Below are 20,444 nucleotides of genomic sequence, written 5' to 3'. Positions count from 1 at the left end.
ATATAAAATGTAGATTAAAAGACATCTTGTCTTCAACAGTGCTGTTTACAATGTTTCATTCCCTTTCTGCTACGGTCCCCTGGCTCACTGATGGATCTCTTGTGTGTTTAGATAAGACCATCATATAAGCAAAATATTATGGAGGCTTTATATATAGTTACTGTTGTGTTGAAATTTACATTTAAAAGGTATTAAATCTCTTTTTTAGATATGAACAGTATAGTATAACTTCCCCATGCACACAACACTGACACTCTAAATATTGTATGAATATTTTGAGAATTTCCAGGTAAATTTTATACTTCATTTATGAGTTAGAACCATTAAAATCTACCTTTCTTAAAAAAAAATTTAAAAAATAAAAAAAAATTCTCCAGCAAAGAATTTCCAAAATTTAAAACATGGGCTGCTTTTAAAATGTATTAAGGTGTTAACTTGCTGTAAATTAATAATTGAGTCATGACTGTTTCTGTTTATGCCACAATGTTTCCTATAGAATATTTTCCCATTTTTGCTAAATGAAATTTACAGCCAATATTGTGGCATACAACCAATTTTGTGTCAATTACTTTCGGTGGGAAATAGCTTATGTGATGTATTTTTGAAGGATAAGTCACTCTTGGGAAGACAACTGAGAAAGCATTCTTCATCAAAAGGGCTGTCCTACAGTTCAGCCAATTACATGATTCAGTGGTTCGCCAGTTCAGCTATATAAGAGCGACCCGCTCCCGGAGCAGATCTCTGGGACCTTGGCAAGTCCATAGAGCAGGACTGTTCGCCTGAAGATTTCCTAAATTCTGGAAAACTTTTCTTTTGTGCACCTCCTAAAGCGAATAGGACGGGGGCATCCCTCCTGACCCTTCTGCAGATCTTGTGAAACCTCATTGCCAATATGCCTGACTGAATGCTATTGTACTTAATGCAATTCCCTGCTGCTTTGTCCATCCTTTTGTACTGCATCCTCCAGTTTTCTACTTGTAAACTATAAGCACATTTGTATATGTTATACTATCACAATACTCAACTACACCGACACACTAAAACCCTCTCTAACACAGTCATTTTAACCAACACTATCCTCTTCAATACACAACTCAATCTAATGGCCACTCATAACCTTAATTCCAACCAGTTAATTTGTTATTCTAACCAGTTAATTTGTTATGTACAGATTCAAAAGGTAAGAATCTATGATGTCAGATTAAAAATATACACAGGAAATGGTGCATATGCATCTATTTCAGTAATATTTATACATACCTTTTCATTCCTGCAGTTGTTTAGACCCATGCTATTCATAGAGGGCAGTTTCACATCGACACCATGAGGTGGCTGCTGCTGCTGCTGCTGCTCCCTCTGGATCTGCTCTCTCATCTTTCGAGCCTCCTGTATGGCTTTCATGACCGTGTCCTGGTCCCCAAATAGGGCTGGTGAGTTAAGACTGGAAAGGATATCTACAAATACAGAACACACCTAATTAAGACAACCATTCAGATTAGATTCTCAGCTATGCAGTCAGCTTTCATCCTGTCAGAGTGGCACCTGATTAATCTCTGTAGTAGCAGTAGTAATGATAATCTTGTCTTTAGACCAGTGGCTTTCAACATTTTTTCATTTGCAGACCTTAAAATATTTTGAATGGAGGTGCTTTTGGAAATCTTAGGCACAGTCTGCAGCTGCCTGAAAACAACTGCATTAGATGGTTGAATTAACATGTAGTACTTACGTATAAGAGTGGCCCTTCTTTGTGCCATTACAAATGTGACTACTTAGTAAACAACATAGCCCGGCAAACAAGCACCAACCTCAATGAGACAACTCATAAGCTTGAAGTTAAGCAAGTGCTTAATATTTTGCTGGATCTGAACCCAAATGAGAAATCTTTGAAATGATAAGAGCAAAAAACGAACAGGAAGTAAGCTTGCTCAGTTGGCTATAGAAATATATCTGTTTCTTTGTTAAGGAATAAATGTCACTTCCCGTACTGCGCTTTGAAATCCAGAAATTGTATACAGCAGTTAGTATGTGGTGGTAGGCAAGTTATCACATTAACAGGAGCTCAAAGCTGTAAATTACTGAGACAAAATATTTCTTCTTTCTGTTACATGTAGTAGAGCTTGAAAAAAAATCTTCAAGCATTAAACAAACTATCATTCCTCTGTAAAAGGCATTTTATTGTAGTAAAAATTAGTACTGTGGATAAGGCTTTCTAATTTTAGACCAAAAGACAGCAATTATTCAGTGACTAGTAGTTTCAGGCTGCTGTGGTGAAGCTTTAACTTGATCCACCTGTTGTTGCTACATGTGAATGTACATTATGCAATACAGAGATATGTGTATGTGTGTATACACACAGGCACACACACACACGCACACACTACAGCTAGGAATTCTTGGGGAAACCTGCATAACAAGCAAAAATGTCTGTCCTTTATTTAAACTCTTCAAGTTTGCTAGGCTTGTGAACTTAATTACACTATATATAGACATATAGATATATATAAAGTATATAAATGAGACAATGTTAGAATTCTTCCTCAGAAGAAAATTCTTATTGATGTGAATTCCATTGACGTCAATGAGAATTTTGTCTAAGTAAAGAGTGCAAGATTTTACCCACCAGCAAGCTGATTTAAAAAAATTAAAAGGTTAGCATCTGACTTTACCTTGAGTAAAAAATACTTGATTTAGCACTGTAGCTTACACAAGGTTTTAGGGATTACTCCATACTGGCTTTTAGCATAACTGAGGCGCTCCTCCCTACAACAGTGCCACAAGAGAACTCAATCCATATTCCATCTGAGGAAAATTTTCAAAAGCTCCTAAGTCACTTGTAGTATGTCTAGCCTGCAAAAACAAACCAACCAGCCAACCTGCAGCAGCAACTCTCAGTGCCCAGGTCTACAGACTTGGGCTTGTGGGACTCATGCTAAGGCACTAAAAACAGTCATGTAGATGTTCTGGCTCAGATTGGAGTTTCGACTTTGAATCCAGGGATTGGGGTGTGCTTCAGACCCTGAGCTCCAGTCCAAGCTGGAATGTGTATGCAGCCATGTTTGGCATCGTAGTACGCCCCACATGCCTGATTCTCTAGACCCGAGCTCTGAGACTTGCTCTTGCAAGGTTTGGGGTTTTTTTCCCCCGTGTACACATACCCACAGGTGCCAAAGTCCCATTGGTTTTAAAAATCTGGGACACAGGCTCCTAAATCTGCTGGTAGAAATTGAACATTTTACCACATCTCATCGTAGCCCCTCTTTTACTTTTAGACTGGGGAAGAAAGCATACAAAGTTTTTGTAGTTTAACTTTTAATTGAAAATATCCTCATCCTCTGTCACTTTTGTTGTCTGCCTGTCTCTAAAAATGCCATTAGTAGTCTGGCTTCAAACCTACCTGCTGTTCTGTAGTGTTAGATACAGCAATAATAGGGCCACTTAGAAATAACACGACAGAAAGACCAAATGTCATCTAAGAAGCTGCAGAAACCATATTTCAGGAAACATTCCCCAGAGGATTGTGAAGTTATCTGGAACACATCATAACTTTTACAAATTTATTATTTACAAGTGTTTACATGTATTTTATAAGTATATCTAAGGTACGGATTGTGAACAACCAGTTTGTCGTAAATATTCAGTCCACAGTTAAATTATGAGAATTCTGTTTCCTTGACTGGATGATCTAACCTTTATGAACTACTTTCACTCCCCAAAACATTTTTCATTTATGAATCTTGCATATGGGTCAAAAATTCCCCATCCACAAACATTTGAATGTACAAAACCTGGAAATATGAACATTTGTGAGCAATGAATAATAAAGAGATTTGAACTGTCTGAACAGAAACCTCCCTTTTTTTCTACCATCAAAAAAAAATTCAGCATATTGAGAATAAGATTTTGGTGCAAGGATACTGCCTATCTAGGACATCACTGGTTCATGGGTTGCTGAAACTTTAAATGATAGAAGATTATATTTCTTTAGAAGCACTATTCTGAGTAAGACTAAAAGGCATATTCAGACAAGGGAAAGCAAGTCAAGCTATCTACTTGCCTGAGCATCTAGAACAGTTTACTGCAAATACACATGGGTTCGATCCTTGAAGGTGCTCGGCACTCTGGCCCTAATCCTGCAAAGCACTTTAAGAACATAAGAAATTTTAATTTAAAACACTTGAGTAATCCCATTGGATTGAGCTCATGTATGGACCACCACATTTTTAAATCCAAGTAAGGCACTCAAACAGGCTCTTGTATTCATTCATATGCTCATTTGTTGCCTAAACCAGAAGCCAAGTTTAAAAACTGAGCCTTGTACTTATACACACAATTAATTCTGGGAGGGGAGAATCTTCATTATTCACATAAAATTGATGTAATTACATATCCTTCTTGTACAGTATGCTTACAGTATTCCTGTAGGGATTTATTATATATGACTACTGCATGAGTGAAAATTCTTAGCAATAAGAGTGATTCAACAACTTTCCTTGCAGATGTTTTCCTTGTTTTAACCAGAAAATGTAGCCTTGAGTGTCCACTTAATTGTGTCCCTCCTTTTAAAAGCACTCATCATTCTCAAGGTGAGAATCTCACTCAGAAACCGCACCTCTTGGGAAAAGACTTCCCTTTTTGATATCAGCAGTTATTTCCTTTCCACTTGTGGGTTTACCTAAAGAGGATCCTCGTCCCAATGTCCCTCCAATAGGGCTCGGGATGCCACTTTTATTTGGCACATTCACTGGACTGGTTTTGCTAGCTGGGAAGAGGCTCTGCGTCGGTGACGTCGGGGATTTGACAGGTTCAGCTGTTTTGGGTCGGGCTGAGAGATTCAGTGGCTGCGCTGCTTCATCCTACAAGAGTTTAATGTAAATAATTATTAGAAAAAGACAAATGAAACACATTATCACTTAGTAAGACACAGTCATTTTACACCTCCGAGACAATGCCACATTCTCCTGCAATAATAACAAAAGAAGCTAATTATCTGCCTCCTTGAAGATTGAACGAAAGGAAACCTCATTAATTTCTCTGTGTTATGCTTCTATTTACATTAACTGTGTGGCTGGATCATCCTTTTTGCCAAATTAAAATTTGAATTAGCTCACATTACAGCTTAATTTCCTAATGTGTTTTCAGAGATCTAAATTAACCTAGGGCATTTACAAAGAATTATTTAAAATTTCTAGCAGCTCAGTAGTGCTTTCGAGCTGGTTCTGTCTGAAAAGTTCCTGGAACTATATATAAGCTATGTAGTTTATTTTTTCATGTACTAGAAATTAAACAACTATCACTGATTAAGGGAAATATTAAGAGCCCTCTTTTATATTTTTGGCCCATACACTGATAACACTGCCATTTCTGCACACCTTTCACATATCTTTTTTTGGGTGCATGGGATATTAATCTATGCTCTCTTCCTATCATTAAAAAGTAAGTTTTGCAGTGAATGTAAATGCACTGCAATCATCTATGCACACTATTCAGAACATAAAATATATAACTGTCATGTCATTTTTTGCCATATTTTATGTAGAATTAAATATTACATTTCATGTACATGAAACACAACATAGTGGTCAGACGATGCTTTTGTAATCATTTCTACCAAGTTCAAACACTATTGTGTCTATATCTTTAATTTGCAGTATGCAAGCAACATGAAGATGGGGAAAATGTCTAAATGTGTAAATGTGGTATAGACATACATAGCTCTGTAGCCAGATAACTGTGGAAGACATTCACACGCTTTGACATACTTTTTATGTCAGTGATATGGGAGAATGAGTCAATTTTAACAACATCTAACTTTGGGAAGAGGGAGAATCTAAGTAACTCATTTCTTTGATTGAGATCCACCAATCACATGGCCATCCTCTCCCCCATTCTTATGGCATGCCACCTTTGCTTAGCTTGTTAAGCAGCCAGCAAGTCAGAGCATCTAAAAACAGAATACTGATTTTCTGTAATTAAAATGAAAGAGCCAGATAAAGAGCTCTCTCATTTAAAATAAACGCAAAGCTAAAATATGCTGGATGTAAGGCTACATAATCTATATTTTAGAAGACAGCACTGAATACTGTGAAGTTTAGGAATCTACGACAGAATACAATAATACACTGTTTTATCTCCTTTTCCCCATTCTCCTTACTAGCAAGAAGTGATTCAGCAAAGTACATCTACTCATATATAACACATTCAATATGCCAGCATAACAAATAGGTGCTTATTTATAACACCTTAACATCTCCAAAGTTAATATGATTTCTGTAAAATCTGCAGGATATATTTTCTCCCCTATATTAGTTGCTAATTTCAAACACAGTCCCTGACTTTGCAATGCAGGCAGAAACACGTACCCGTGGAGAGCCCAACTGAAGCCAGTGGATCTCTGCAGGAATGTAAGGGGTTGCCTGTGCAGATCCAACTGCAGGGTAAGGCCTTAGTAAGTTCATATGCTTTGTGGCCATGATACAGCAAGCTGTGTAACCCTGCAGAGCCCTGGTGACTTCAACAGGGTTTTATGTGGACCCAAGGCTCATCCTGGGCTAAGCTGCTTGCAGAATATAGGATTATGACCATACGCACACAAAAGCCTATACTGGTCAAATAACTTTGTGACCAGTAGTAACTATCCTGTGACAAATAAAAATTCATTGCTTTTGAACGCCTCAAGAACCTTTTTGTTTGTTCCTCCATATCGGACTTCATCCTTGATATGAAATAGCTGTAAGATGGGAAAGCTTTCTGCACACTGATGTGAAAGACCCAACATTATTTTTTTGAAAACTTTGACTCCTATAAAATAACTATATTAGCTCTATTAAATACCAGTGCATGTATATTGTACCAACAGACAGCTAACCACAAAGAAAAAATGTATGTTTTTTTAAGAAATGTATGACAATTAAAACTGCTGTGTACTGTGTGGGTAACAGAATTCTCAAAGAGAGCACTCTAGTACTACTTTATGGGAGTGTTTTTATATGATTGATTAATTTTATTTTATGATAACCTGTCTTGCTTCTCTACATGAAAAACTTGTAACTGATCTCTAATATTTTCAATACAATAGTGTGCTTAATAAAATAAGTATACAAAGATTTTTATTAACATATACTACAGTCCATTCAAGTAGAATTATGTAGGGAAACCCCCAAGAATTTGCATGTGGTCAAGTCAGTAATAGAATTCAGCTGGCCAATGAAGCTGGAATGGTATTGGCTTTAGTTCAAGCAGATATGTGTTTAAATTTAACCAGGGAAAATTTTGCTCATCCAGTAACAGTTTGGTTTGGTGTAGATCCATTTGGCTCATTCACTTATAAAATTACTTTTTCACATTAATGTATTCAATAGCATATACTCAATCCCCTAAATCATTGGTGTTTGGTATCACTATACTATAGCAACTTTGCTTAAACATTTTGCCTCTACTTTTGGCTGCTTCTGCATCAACCTCTAGAAACTCAATGTATGTGGTAAATCTCACTAACAGCTCTGAAGCACAGAACTGCATTCTGAGAGCTAAAATATTAGACTAATATGTATCCACAGTTAAGTAAAGTGAATGCTTTGCTAAACAAATGCTGGATCTGTCCATAATGGAATAGTTTTTTATTTATTAGTACTCTCAACATAGCACAAAAGTGTAGGGGAAATTTATCAGCCCAGGCAGAAATATCTACTCGCCCACACTTTACCATGATGATTGATGATAATGAATGTTTACTCACCTGTCAAAAAAATAAAATAAAATAAAATTCTCACTCCAAATGAGTAGAATCTTCCCAGCATGATTTGAGACACGATTGTGGGTCTATAGGATATTTTTTGTTATTCTCAAACAATGTTGTTGTTTTTTCTTGTGGAAAACCAGTGTGTGTCTTCCATAGCTCAGTTTAATGTTTTTATATTTGTTGTGCTAGCTGTTCAAATCAATAGCATGTCCAAACATTTCCCCACAAACTAAGAGTTTTGTAGTTTGAAGCAATTTGTTTCCCAATCTGTTTGGCATCGTGAAATCCAATACAACCACAGCAAAACACGGCAATAAAGGCAACTTGGTACCACCCACAGGTACCAGCTGCAGCACAAAGTTGGAGGGGTGCATCATGTTCATTTCAAGCTGCTGCCAAGTGCCACGTTGTAGCTGCCTTGTTCCAAGCAACTGAAAATAAGCAGGCACAAGCATTCAGCAATGGCGCAAACCCGACAAGGAGCAGCCTCGTCGTCGGCAGCTGTGTGAAATCAACAAGAGGCAAATCAATCTGCAGTGACACAGTTTTTCTCCCTGGAGCCCTGATTTACATTTTATTTTTATGTGAGGCTTTTTCCAAAGTTGTGTAAAAGGCGCAGCCTGGGATTTGTGTAATAATTAGAAGGGCTACGGTCCCTCTGGCCCTCACAATGTAAGTTAGCACCAGCTTTCTGAGGCATAGTTGCATTTTGTGTTTTATTTGAAATCACGTAATAAAATAGATGCTATTTATACACATTATCAAATTAAAAACTGAATTCCTGAAGATACTGAATTTTAGGGATGAATTTTCAGTACTGGATATAGAGATGAAGGGGAATGCCTAATATTCTTGTTTCCAAGGAGTGAACACCTGCTCTTCCATTCTCCATGCTGACAGCATACCACTGAAGAGGAGTATTTCATTTGGGAATGAGCTTTCATATGGTTGGACTTCCTACTGTTAAAATAAATATGTGGACGGTGTCGCGCTGCTAATCGCACCACCTCTTTCAAACACTAAATTATTTTTCCATCGAAAAATACCTTCACTTGAGTTATAGGGCTGGTCCCTCGCTTTTCGTTTTTCATCCCGGTGGGTGAGAGTGCCCCTGTCGTGTTCGGTGCCTGGGGAGTAGAAGGCATCTTGGCTCCAGGAGAAACCTGCATGCTGGCTAGCTGAGCTGCATAGAGTTGCTGCAAGACAAGAAACAAGTATAGAATATTGCCTGCAACGGTCCTAAGACAGACATTTGATAAACGTACATAATTCTATCGCCCTGCTGCTGCTTCTCTTTTTCAGCACTTTCTTGTTTGAGGTTTTCCTGCTTGATACTTTAAAAAAATGAATAGATTTGCAAAATTCTCACCCAGGGCAAGTAACTATTTGTATTAGACAAACACATAATATATATTAGTTATTAATCCATTGTCAACAATTATCATGGTAAAGGGCAGACAGATAAATATTGTGCCCAGGTAAGTAAACAATCATGACAATGTTGTAAGCCTGTTTACTAACAAAAAAAATATACCAACCCCCATGAAAAATATGAAACAGTTAAGTCTTTACATAGCTGCATAGCAACTCTCCATCAACAGCAGAATTGTATTGGGAATTGAAGTTGGGATTAGTGTGCTACTGAAAAGCACTGCCATGTTTTCTCTTGATATTGTTTAATGGTAGAGTGGGCAATAGGCTATATTTCCAGCCTGATGCAGTCTAACTCCCATTAACACCAATGAGAAGTATTGGTGTAAATACCTGCTCATGAAGATGAGGACACAAATACACACTTAAATATTATCATAGAATTTACACACAACTTCCTCCACTTTTCAGAAGTTTAAGTGAAAAAGATGGGCATTAAAGTCAAACATTCCTGGCATTATAAAGTGTTTACTGAACCAAAAACAAACAGGTTTTAGTTTCCTTCTAATGACCACCTTTAATCCCTCACCTTGAATTAGCAGTAGCAATAATCCTTCTACCATAAACAGGGAGGATCCTAATCCCTCTTCCACACATAAATCTGTATAAACTTTGCCTTATTAGTGAAAAAAAACAGGTGGTTTGTGTGTAATTTCCAACATTACTATCATTCAGATGGACAAATAAAAAAAAGTACAGTAATCAAAAGCAGACCTTTCAGCACATGTAATTAAATGAAAGCTTAATAAAGAATAATTTGCAAGAGCCAGATGTGCTTATGTCATAATTGTTGCTTTCTTTGGAACAATTTTTCTAATATAACAAGCCTCTAAAGAAATGAAAGTTACACAATACTATGCGCTCAATGACTCAATGGCTAGACAAATGCATAGAGAAGGGTCAGAGTCAGAACTCTGGGTGCTTAATGAAAAATGGACTTTTTTGTTCGTTTGTTTCCCTAAGCTTCCACTACATCCCATCCCTTCAAAATGCCAGGCACAGTCTCCACATGGACAAGAGAGGAGCCTTCTGAAATCAGATATATTTAAATATTTAGGTTGAAGTACTGAATTTTTTCCTCTGCTAGCACTCTAATTTCCCAGTTTTCTGTTCCGCACTGAATAATGAAAATGAAGAATTGTATATAGTAGTAAATGTTCTGCTCTACTGCTGGGATCTTATCAGTTCCCCTTGGCAATGGCATATAAACTAACATCATGTTCTTAGGGTCATTCTTTGTTAGTTTAATAGACTACATTACTGTTTGATGGTAAAAAGGCAAATTTTCAAACTTCTTGAAGCCTGAACATTTTCAGCTCAGGATAAATTAGATACTTTATAGTGGAACTGATGACAGAACAAACAAAAATACATCTTTAGGAACAAGCTGATTGTGACAGGGATGTTTGAAGTTTATGCTTTTCTCTGTGTACTACGTACATTGTGCAGAACAACAGAGTTGTCCATACTGTGAGTTAGCCACAAGAGCATTCATAACTACAATGGCAATACAGACAGCATGCTTCAGAGCCAAAAGATGGCTCATCCAGATTCTGCTTAAAGTAGCCTAGAAGTTGTACATTGGGTATTGCAATTTCAAGGTCTGGGAAGGAATTTTCCTTCAGTTGCCCACTGACTTTAACACCAAAGGTTTGGGGGAGAGGGTTGCCTTCCTCTTGAGCATGTTGCGAGGGTGAGAAGGCTGGATGAAAGTTACTCTCCTCACATCAACAGAGACTTTCATACAGGGTGAAGGCAGCAGAGTGAACAGTACTATTGCAGTACTTTCAGTTTGTAGCCCAGTAGACAATCATTGATAGAGACGTATTTGTTGCATCTTAAGGGCAGGGCAGAAGTCCTTGCAGTAGAAGTCTTGGTCTAATATCTCAAGTCTCTGCAGTATACAGAAGCAAGCCTGATTTTCTAGTGAGCAGAGGACTAATTTGTAATTTTTAGTTTAGCAGCTGCTCAACGGGGACTGGGCACTGAATTACCCCAAGTCTTCAAGGATGAGCAAAGATAGTAACAAGGACTATGGGCCATTAGGTGAGTGTATGGGAAATTGCTTGAGTGGAGGTATGCTAATGTTAAAAGTTTAATAAAGTTGCCTTTATACTGTGACACTGTATTGAGAGTTTTATGGTGCTAAGTCATATGTCTGGAATTGTTTTGCCTGTCAGTGTTATAAACTTGTCCTAAGCATAACAAAAATAAAAATACACCGTATATACGAACTTCTTGGTTTGGTACATGCAAGTTCAAGTTTTTCCAGAAATAGAGGCAGAGGCAGAACAAAAATTCACCCTGGTGCCTGCAAAATTGTCATTTAGGCAGAAAAGTTGGGTAACTACACATAAATACCTGCATGTCTGAGGGATTAGGCAATCTGAATTAATATATGCAAATAAAAGATCTGTTGGTGCAAATCTTTTCGCAAACATAATTGTACATTCACCTTTGAAAATATGGCCTTAAATGGCAATCTAGGAGAGTACAAAGAGTAGATCGGGCAATGCAGATTTTATAAGCAACTTCAAGAAAAAAATTGTGACGGGAAAATGAATGTAGGCTGTTTGATTTTTATGTTCTGGAGTGAAAGTTTCTATAGAAATCTTTCCATTGAAATGCTAACTTGTTAGCTATTGACTAATGACTATAAAAATTTATTAACCTACCCCAAAATCATGAATTTTAAGATGTATTAGTCAGCCACCGCAGTAACTAATGAGTCACAGCAATTCTTTTCAGTCCTGTTACTTATAAATTTAAAGCAGCTCTAAATATTACTGCATCCTTTTTACGTTGGCACATAAAATGATAGTTATTTACGTAGCTGGAGTGAGAATATTATAAGAGCAGCTTAAACATTGAAACATACCCTCTTTTCAACCTCTCTCTATTACTTCCAGAACCTAACAGTTTAAAAACTGCCGATTTACAAAATAAGACTCTTGATTACATGTTCTACTAGTTGGTTCAAATTCATCAAGTATTCAAGACACAGTTTGTATCACACATTTAATAGCCCAGATTCAGACCAAAGTCAAGATATTAAAAAACAGGTACCTATAGTTAGGTTCCTAAAATCCTAATAGGCACTTAAATACAGGTGAGCCCAATTTTCAAAAGTGCTGAGCACCCAGCAGCCCCTTTTGAAGTCAGTGGGAGCTGCTGGGTGCTTAGCAGTTTTGACAATCAGAACTTTTATAAACTGGTTAAGGCTCCAAAATCCATATTCAGGTGTCTGAGCTACATCCAGGAAGCAGTAACAATACCAACCCTGCTTTGGAATGAACCCCCACAGGATTTTCCACTACCAACTTACAGTAAGTGAAATTGGCCTATATTTCAAAGCATTAAAACTGAGTTACATAATACAATGGTGCTTACTCCCTGCTTTACTAAACAGAAACTACCTAGAGCATTGAATATTTCTATTTTAATTTCATCAATATTGTGAAAAACATCATGCATATCCAAACATTTCCAGCAATAAATCAATAGGATGATAATACTGAGCCCTTCTGCAGTGCATTTCATCCAAGGATCCTGAAGGATTTTAAAAACTAAGCCACCAGCTAAGCCTCACAACCCCTTTGTGAAATATATAAATAACAGGCAAATATCACTGTGTCCACCAACAAAATGCAGACATGTCTGGGTGGAACATGAGGTGCTTAGGCTTACACAGTTCCTTCACTAGTATTAGGCTCTAATGACTGGCCATACAAGGACTCTCTTATTAATGCAGGCTCCCCTATAGTCCTCATCACTTTTCATCTTGCGCTTATGCACACAACACCCTTCACTGGCACTGTGCTGTGTGAATATGGGCAAATCACATAACCTTTCTGTGTCTCAGATTTCTCCCATCTTTAAAGCTAGAATGATGATACCTACCTCATATTGTAGTACTTTGAGGCTAAATGAATGCAAAGAGCTTTAAGAGTCACAGATTGCCTCAAATGCAGGAGTTGAACAACTTCTCTTCATTCGAATACCTTCTTGAAACATACATCATTCACAAGGCCTTTCAATGACATCACACTTAAGACTATGTGTGTGTAAAAACATATTCTGTCTGCCTATCAAAACTCTGTTACTCACACACACCAGATAAGTGAAACAACAAAGAACTGTCAAAGTAGTGTTGTTGTCATCATCATCGTGATCATCATTTAGAGGTGAATAAAATGGGATGGCCCTTGAACCAAGTATACGTGAAATTTACGTTGACAGTTCTTTGTTGTTTCACTTATCTGGTGTGTGTGAGTAACAGAGTTTTGATAGGCAGACAGAATAGGTTTTTACACACACATAGTCTTAAGTGTGATGTCATTGAAAGGCCTTGTGAATGATGTATGTTTCAAGAAGGTATTCGAATGAAGAGAAGTTGTTCAACTCCTGCATTTGAGGTAGGATGTTGCTTCAGGCATAACAGAGCAGGGTGGAAATAAGCACAAATGCAAGAGTGAGAAGCGATGGAGAGCGCAATTAAACTTATCTGGAGCCAAACTATGGGTTTGAGAGGAAAAGTCAGAGGAAATGAGATTAGACATACAAGCTGGAGCAAATTTGTGTAGAACCTTAAATGTCCAGACTAGAAGCTTTAAGTTTAATGCTGATGATGAAGAGGGACCAGGTGATGCCACGGTCCAAGTGCTGGAAAAAAAAATTATTTTTGTGACAGAATTTCAAAGATACTGAAGCAAAGCAAGGTAAGACACAGGGAGGCCAGAGGAAGGCAGTCACAGTGCCCAAGGTGAGAGAGAGAATCAAAACACAAACGAGTGTTGTGAAGGTCAGATGGAATGGAAAAGATGGATTTGAGAAATATTCGGAGCCAGTGGAATTCAGCTGGATGCGTGGGAAAGAAGGAAGAAGTGTTTCTAAAAACATGTTGGCTTCTACTCTCTTGTACAAGAAGATTCACAAAATCTTCCTCTGTATTTGTACAGTGCAATGTCTCCTAAGGTGTGGGAAGTATTTTGGGGTCTGAACACAAATAAGACATTCTAAGCTTGCTGCTTAGCTTTAACGTCTTCTCTTAATAAAACCGTAAATCCTATTATATATCCACAAGGAATATGTTTGAAACAGTTTAAAACAATAAAACTATTGAGACTCAATTGAGGAACCTTATTTGTCAGAGTTCTAAATAAACTGTGCAATGTTGTAATATCTTATTTACAGAGATGAAAGCTCAGCCTTTGAGACAATGAGTAATTCGGTTTCAGAAGGAAAAAATTCTATAGGGATGACTGCAAATGCATTATGGCACTTGATGTGGTTGTTTTTTCTTATATAGTGCATTTAGCTGGCAATGTTGTGGAGCTATAACTCCAGAATTTTAATCCAGGATGTACACTATACCTTCATAATATAACTCTCTAATCACAAAAACAGAACTTACAAAGCCTATCTAAAACAGCAGCTTCTTCAATACAATACCAGTGCACTGTTCAGCAAAAAAAATTAAAATAAAAAAAATAAAATCTCTGACGGACTCATTTTTCTATTATTATTTATTCTTGCTGTGGTTGTTCCAGGTACTAGGTGTTGTACAGACACAATGAAAGACAGAATCCCTGCTCCAAAGAGTATTCTTTCTATTGGAAGGAAAAATTGTGTTGTGCTTTAATCATTGGATTGGGTCAATTTCCCAGTTCAACCACCGACTTCCTGTGTGACCTTGGGCAATTCACTTAAGGCAAACTTTTCAAAAGCATCTAAGTGACTTAGAAGCCAAAGTCTGATTTTCAAAAGTGTCTTGAGCACTTAGGACTCTAAATCCCAACTGAAAAAGGTCACTCATCATCCCTCTCAGTAAAATAGGGATAATTCTGTAAAATAGAAATAATAATACTTCCTTTCTCCTATCTTTGTCTGCCTTTTTAATTTAGATTGGTAGGGTCTTTGGGTCAGGAATGTCTCTTACTTTGAGTATGTACAGTGCCTTGCACAATGGGGCACTGACCTCAGCTGGGACCTCTCAGCGCTACAGTAACACTATAATTAATGAGAAATGGGAATGAGGTTAGCTATATAAACAAAGACTATCACAAGGTTATTTTACTTGTTTGTTTTTAACAAGCTGCCTTTGTCTAGAGAGATTTGCATAGTGTTTCTTCCCCAAATAAACTAAATACAGAGTCCTTAGAGTCAAAGGTGAGTTAAAGGAAAATGGCATCCAGAGACACAAGCCAGCCCAAGAAACTCATTAGCGCATAACCATGCGACAAACCCAGAGGCAACTCTAAAGCTCCTATGCTACTGCCTGTGGAGTCTGCCAGGGAATCAGATGCTGTCATTAGAAAAATATCTTCCACAGCTCTGCATCTGGGCCTGTGACTTCCTTCCATAGAAAAGGAGAAGGAAAGGTGCATGTACAATTGTTTAAATTGATTACTTGATTAAGAAATCTCAGCCTGGAAAAAGCAAAGCATTTTTGTGTGAAAACATCCCCTAAAAAGAAATAGAGAAATATGTTTTATTTTAAAAGTACGTTTTATTTCATTTTATAGTCCATTTGCACAGATGTTACCTGTTAGAACTGTAGATACTACTAATGTGTGTGTTTATATAAGAAGTTGAATATGGTTGTACAGGTGTAAGTGAGAGCAGAATGTGGCCCACACTATTTGTACTCCTATAAACGCACAAGGGATGTAAACGAACAACATTTCAGTTCATTAACATATTATTTATTATATTTAGCTCAGAAAATCCCACTGAAACCTAAACATTTGGCTGTGGCTTCACTGAAATACAATTTTAAAATATAAATACCAACAAGTATAGGATTTCAATTTAACTCATATGCTTATTATATATAGTAACCAATGAGTATTTGACTTTAATTAGATGTATAACTGAAGTGGCACTGATTGCAGCACATACATAGAAAAGTGGAGTTGCAATTATGAAAAAGTTTTTCAAGGATAAATGTTAAAACAATAGCTAAGAGCATACTTCAAAGGTTGAATTTGTCTACAGCATATCAGTTTCATATATCACAGCCATATGCTTCCTTTAAAAATATTTCCCTGATTTTGTTTGTTTTGCTGTTTTTGTGGGGAATTTACCCTACCTACAGTGTGGACTAAGAGATTGGATCATTCTGGTTTTACAGATCCAGCACTGCACAAAGAGTTTGCATGGTGTAGGTGTATAACTTACTGCTATCCCACTTCTCACAGTACCGTGCCAAGCACCTTTGAAAAAAGGCCTTTAGGTGAAACACAAGCCGACAGCCAATGAGTTATTGTGACTAATGTCATCATAACAAAGGCTGTTGCGCTGATTATTAATGAGTTTTCTGGCTAATGTGCTTGCAAATTTATTACAGCCTGCCATTTGCAAACAAACTAACTGCCTCTGTGAGAATACAAATGATACATTTCATGTTCATGGATGGAGTCTGAGGACTTCTTTTTTCCCCTCTGTTTCCATTTATGCACCTTCTCTGAACACAACAGTTTACTGAAGTCTCACTTGGAAAAACTGCCATCTATTGGATTAAGAGGTTACTGAATACTAGTTATTCATATTGATGCACTTTTCTTTCTTTCTTTTCTGTAGCTATCAATAGGGTTGGGTGCATTTTAATTTTTGTGACAGCTACTCAGCACATGGCACAGGAACACTCTCCTATGGTTCTCAATGTTATTCAGTGTATGGCTTCTTAGGAGAACATGTACATCTGATTTACTATTTCCATCAAGCTGCAATGCAACATGTACTTAGACCTCAGTACCAGTCCACTAGCTTCTTTTACCGACTACATTCCCTTTACACTGTGAAAAAAATTACCCTCATAGCTTAAAAACCCCTGCGGTTGACAATGGTCAACCTGTATTAAATTAAAACAAAAAGTGTAAATATTTTAGATATTGTAGTTTCTGTTGTCCTAATACTGCAGAGTCAATGGCCCCTGATGTAAAATAACAGCTTTACTTTGTTAAAAGGACCTGACTTTAAGTGGACCATGGAATATTTATGTCTCTTTGTAGTCCTTTGAAGGAGTTATCTTATGTTTTTATGCCTATCACCGGTCAAAGGTTCAAATCAGCACTTCTTTCTGTCACTCCTTATATATTTTACTATAATTTACAGCTCAGCAAGAGGACTCATAAAACAAAAGTGTCTATTTTACTTCAGCAACTAATTCTAGCTAATCAAAGCTTTCCAGCAAAACAACTCAGCATGAAACTCTGCATGGAAAATATGCAGAGAACAAAGCATTTTGTCAAATAACACATCTCATGATGTAAACACATAAGTCTCTTATAGGAAATTTTATCACTTCCGCATTATCGGCACACAAAAGGAGCATTCTTGTCGCAGACCTGGTGCAACTGTGGAGCCATCGTCATTGGAAACAAGAGCCTGATTAGGTTCCCACACAGATATGAATAGACTTTCCTTTTTCAGTGTAATGCTGCCTTTCTTATTTCTTAAACAGACTGGTAATTGTGACCAGAAAGACACTGAATTGTGTTTGGACGACATTTGTTTCTTCTTTTTTTTTTTTTAGCTACCCAGTGACACCAATTATCCCATATGGTTGTCCTCTTCTGGAAAGTCTGAGTTAATCCACAGCTGTGAAGATGAAGAAGGACTCAGCAGGCTCAAACTCTGTTGGATCTCTTGTCTGCTAATAAAGTCCGCAGTCTGCTGGACAGATGTTTAAGAGGATCTGTTAAATAAGTCAGAGACAAAGATCCTGACCTCTACTGGGGAAAATTTTATTATTCCGGAAAGGGGCATAATTGCAAAGCATTAATAATTAGCTGCACCCTATCTGTTCTTTATGGTTTTTGATTTCTTGCCTCAGCTTTTGGAAGAAATAGACTATTGCTACTTGTTCAGAGAACAGTAATATAATGGGGCCTGATGCAAATATTAGTGGACTAGACTATCACATTGCCAGGCATTCTGAATAAATGATATAATTCTTTGTCTTTGATTCATTCTTAAATACTGTGATTCATATATGTTGTATCATTGCAATATATATGTATGGTTTTATTTGTCACAGTATGTATTTCTGCTGAAAGAGCCTTAATTAATAAAGCCAGCTACAGCGCATCAATTTTAAAGTTTAGTGTAATGGGAAATGTAAACTAAAGATCAAATTAGCATTTGACTAATTTCTTTAAATGGTATTAACATTCCTTGTATTTAAATTAAGGCAGTTACAGCAACTATAGTTCTGTCCAAAAGCTACAGCTGCTGTGATGGAATATAATGTGAAGTGAAACACTAGTCGGCATTCTGCAATAATATCCATTTATTTAAGTACCAATTAACTTCTGACTGTCTGTCCCTGTGCTCATCACCATGACATGGCAGAGCATAGGCACCAAAGCCCAAAGCCCACTCTGCTTACACTGGTGTAAATTTGGAGTAACTCCGCTGAATTCAAATGTAATTGCAGCAGTGTAACTGAGAGCTGAATTTGCCTCCAGGCATACATGCATTAAGGTGCTCTTAAGATCATTTCCATTTTGTTTGGTTTTCTAGTACACATCTTATTCTTTTGACCTCTTCCTGCTTTGAAGGAATGCTGCAGAAACTGCCCTACATGCATAAGTGCAGAGAGCTCTCATTTGAGCATCATTTCTGGGACTTATACTCCTTAAGTACCAAATGACTTTGGACTGATTAAATTATGACAATTAAATACAATCTCTTAAAAACTGCCTGTTCACAACCAGTTTACGGTAAAACTGAGAGCAAAGCCAAGAAAGCATGCTTAGCGCTCATATAAACTATCAGTAGCTGCCAGTGGCTAAGATGATCAAAACAACTAGGCACCTGGCAGTTGCCTCCTTAATACTGTATTTGTTTCCCCTTAGAGAAGTAAAACAGTTGGTTTATTAGCTTTACTGCACCTCAACAAATTTCCAGGGCATGTCACCCCATCACCTTATAAGACTGCATGATATATTTAATGAAACAGCATCAAAATTGCAAAACAAAGGTTTACTTCCTGCAAAATACGAATTTAAATGTATACTTAAAATTTAAAACAGCCAAAGTTCAAACAGCACAATTAGTGCTCTCCTACCACCCAAGAGTATAAATAATGTTGATTCTACTGAAAGAGAATAACTATTCAAGTCACAAGCGCCCAAGTCTGTGATATTTAAAGCAGATTTCCCTTTTCTTCTGATGTGACTGAGTCAAAGATCTAACCTTATAAAATGTAGGTACGCCCCTAAAGTCCCCAGAAGAAAAAACTACATTTCTGCCATGTCAGGAAAGAACAAAGGGCAGGCCAAAAGCTGACCAGGGGAACAAAATAACAGCTAGGAAAAAAGCCTTTCTGCTCTGAATATGGAGCTCTCAGACTCTGAGGAGCAATTCCCTTGTGAAGCCACTGACGGGAGGGTGAAGTAAAAAAACCTCACTGACTTGTGGCTGTGTCTCACCTCATTTCACTCATTTTTTTTTTTCAAACAGACTGAATGTTGCTCTGCCGAGAATATGATGCTAAGCCACTTTTCCTGTAGAGTTTTTAAACTGGGCCTCTGAGAAAGGGTTTGATACAATTCAATGACTGAAGTAATACCTTTGTCCATCTGAGCATTAAATGGCCCATTGAAATACAGCTTAGTTGGAAAGAATTTCAGTAAATGGTACTTTCTAATTTATTTTTTCCCTCTCCCAACAGATTACAGCCTGGCTCTGAAAATGCAGCTCGACCACTTTTCGTTGCCCCTCAGGTCAAGCCTTTAGCCAGTATTAATTAATATGACCCCCTTACAATACTAGAGGTTAAATGAGAGCAACAAATTGTTCTTCAATACATTACCTGATGCGCTACAAAAAGTTGTACTCTGTTTATGGGCCCTGCTTTAAATAGTCTTAACTATGAAAATAATATAAGAAGAAAGACCATGAGAATGCTATTTTCTCTGGCAGCTAATAATCACAGAACATTAAACACACCTATTTCCATGCCATACACCACGCCTATTGTGTTTAAATAACACACATCAAATAGGAAAGTGCTGCAGCAGACAGTTTAGGTTGTAGGAACACATACAGCACAAATCTTCAGCTTGATAAAGTGAAACTATAACGAATCAATGCATAAGTCAGACAGCTTCCATATCTAATATTCTTCCCTGCAGCTATTAGAAGTTTACATTTTTGTCTCTGGAAGGCATGAACATTATTTCATGTCATCCATCATATTTTGTTGTCTGTTACATACAATTTGACTATACCATGGAATTGGAAAGTAGCTGAAACTGTCTTTTTCATC

At 37.2% G+C, this 20,444-nt stretch overlaps 1 protein-coding gene across 24 annotated transcripts in view; it reads right to left on the bottom strand.

Annotated features, from left to right (window-relative positions):
• Positions 1–20,444, bottom strand: part of SOX6 (SRY-box transcription factor 6) — a 458,734-nt gene that overhangs the window by 71,141 nt on the left and 367,149 nt on the right. For all 24 annotated transcript variants that reach the window (XM_050954523.1, XM_050954527.1, XM_050954538.1 and 21 more), the window contains 3 exons: positions 8,785–8,934; positions 4,673–4,853; positions 1,261–1,454 (listed from right to left, as the gene is read on the bottom strand). In XM_050954523.1, the coding sequence (XP_050810480.1) occupies positions 1,261–1,454; positions 4,673–4,853; positions 8,785–8,934 (525 nt within the window). The remainder of the gene's footprint in view (positions 1–1,260; positions 1,455–4,672; positions 4,854–8,784; positions 8,935–20,444) is intronic.

This window comes from Gopherus flavomarginatus, chromosome 5 (genome assembly GCF_025201925.1).
Source record: "Gopherus flavomarginatus isolate rGopFla2 chromosome 5, rGopFla2.mat.asm, whole genome shotgun sequence".
Taxonomy (NCBI): Eukaryota; Metazoa; Chordata; order Testudines; family Testudinidae; genus Gopherus; species Gopherus flavomarginatus.
This window is presented reverse-complemented; position numbering and strand designations above follow the sequence as displayed.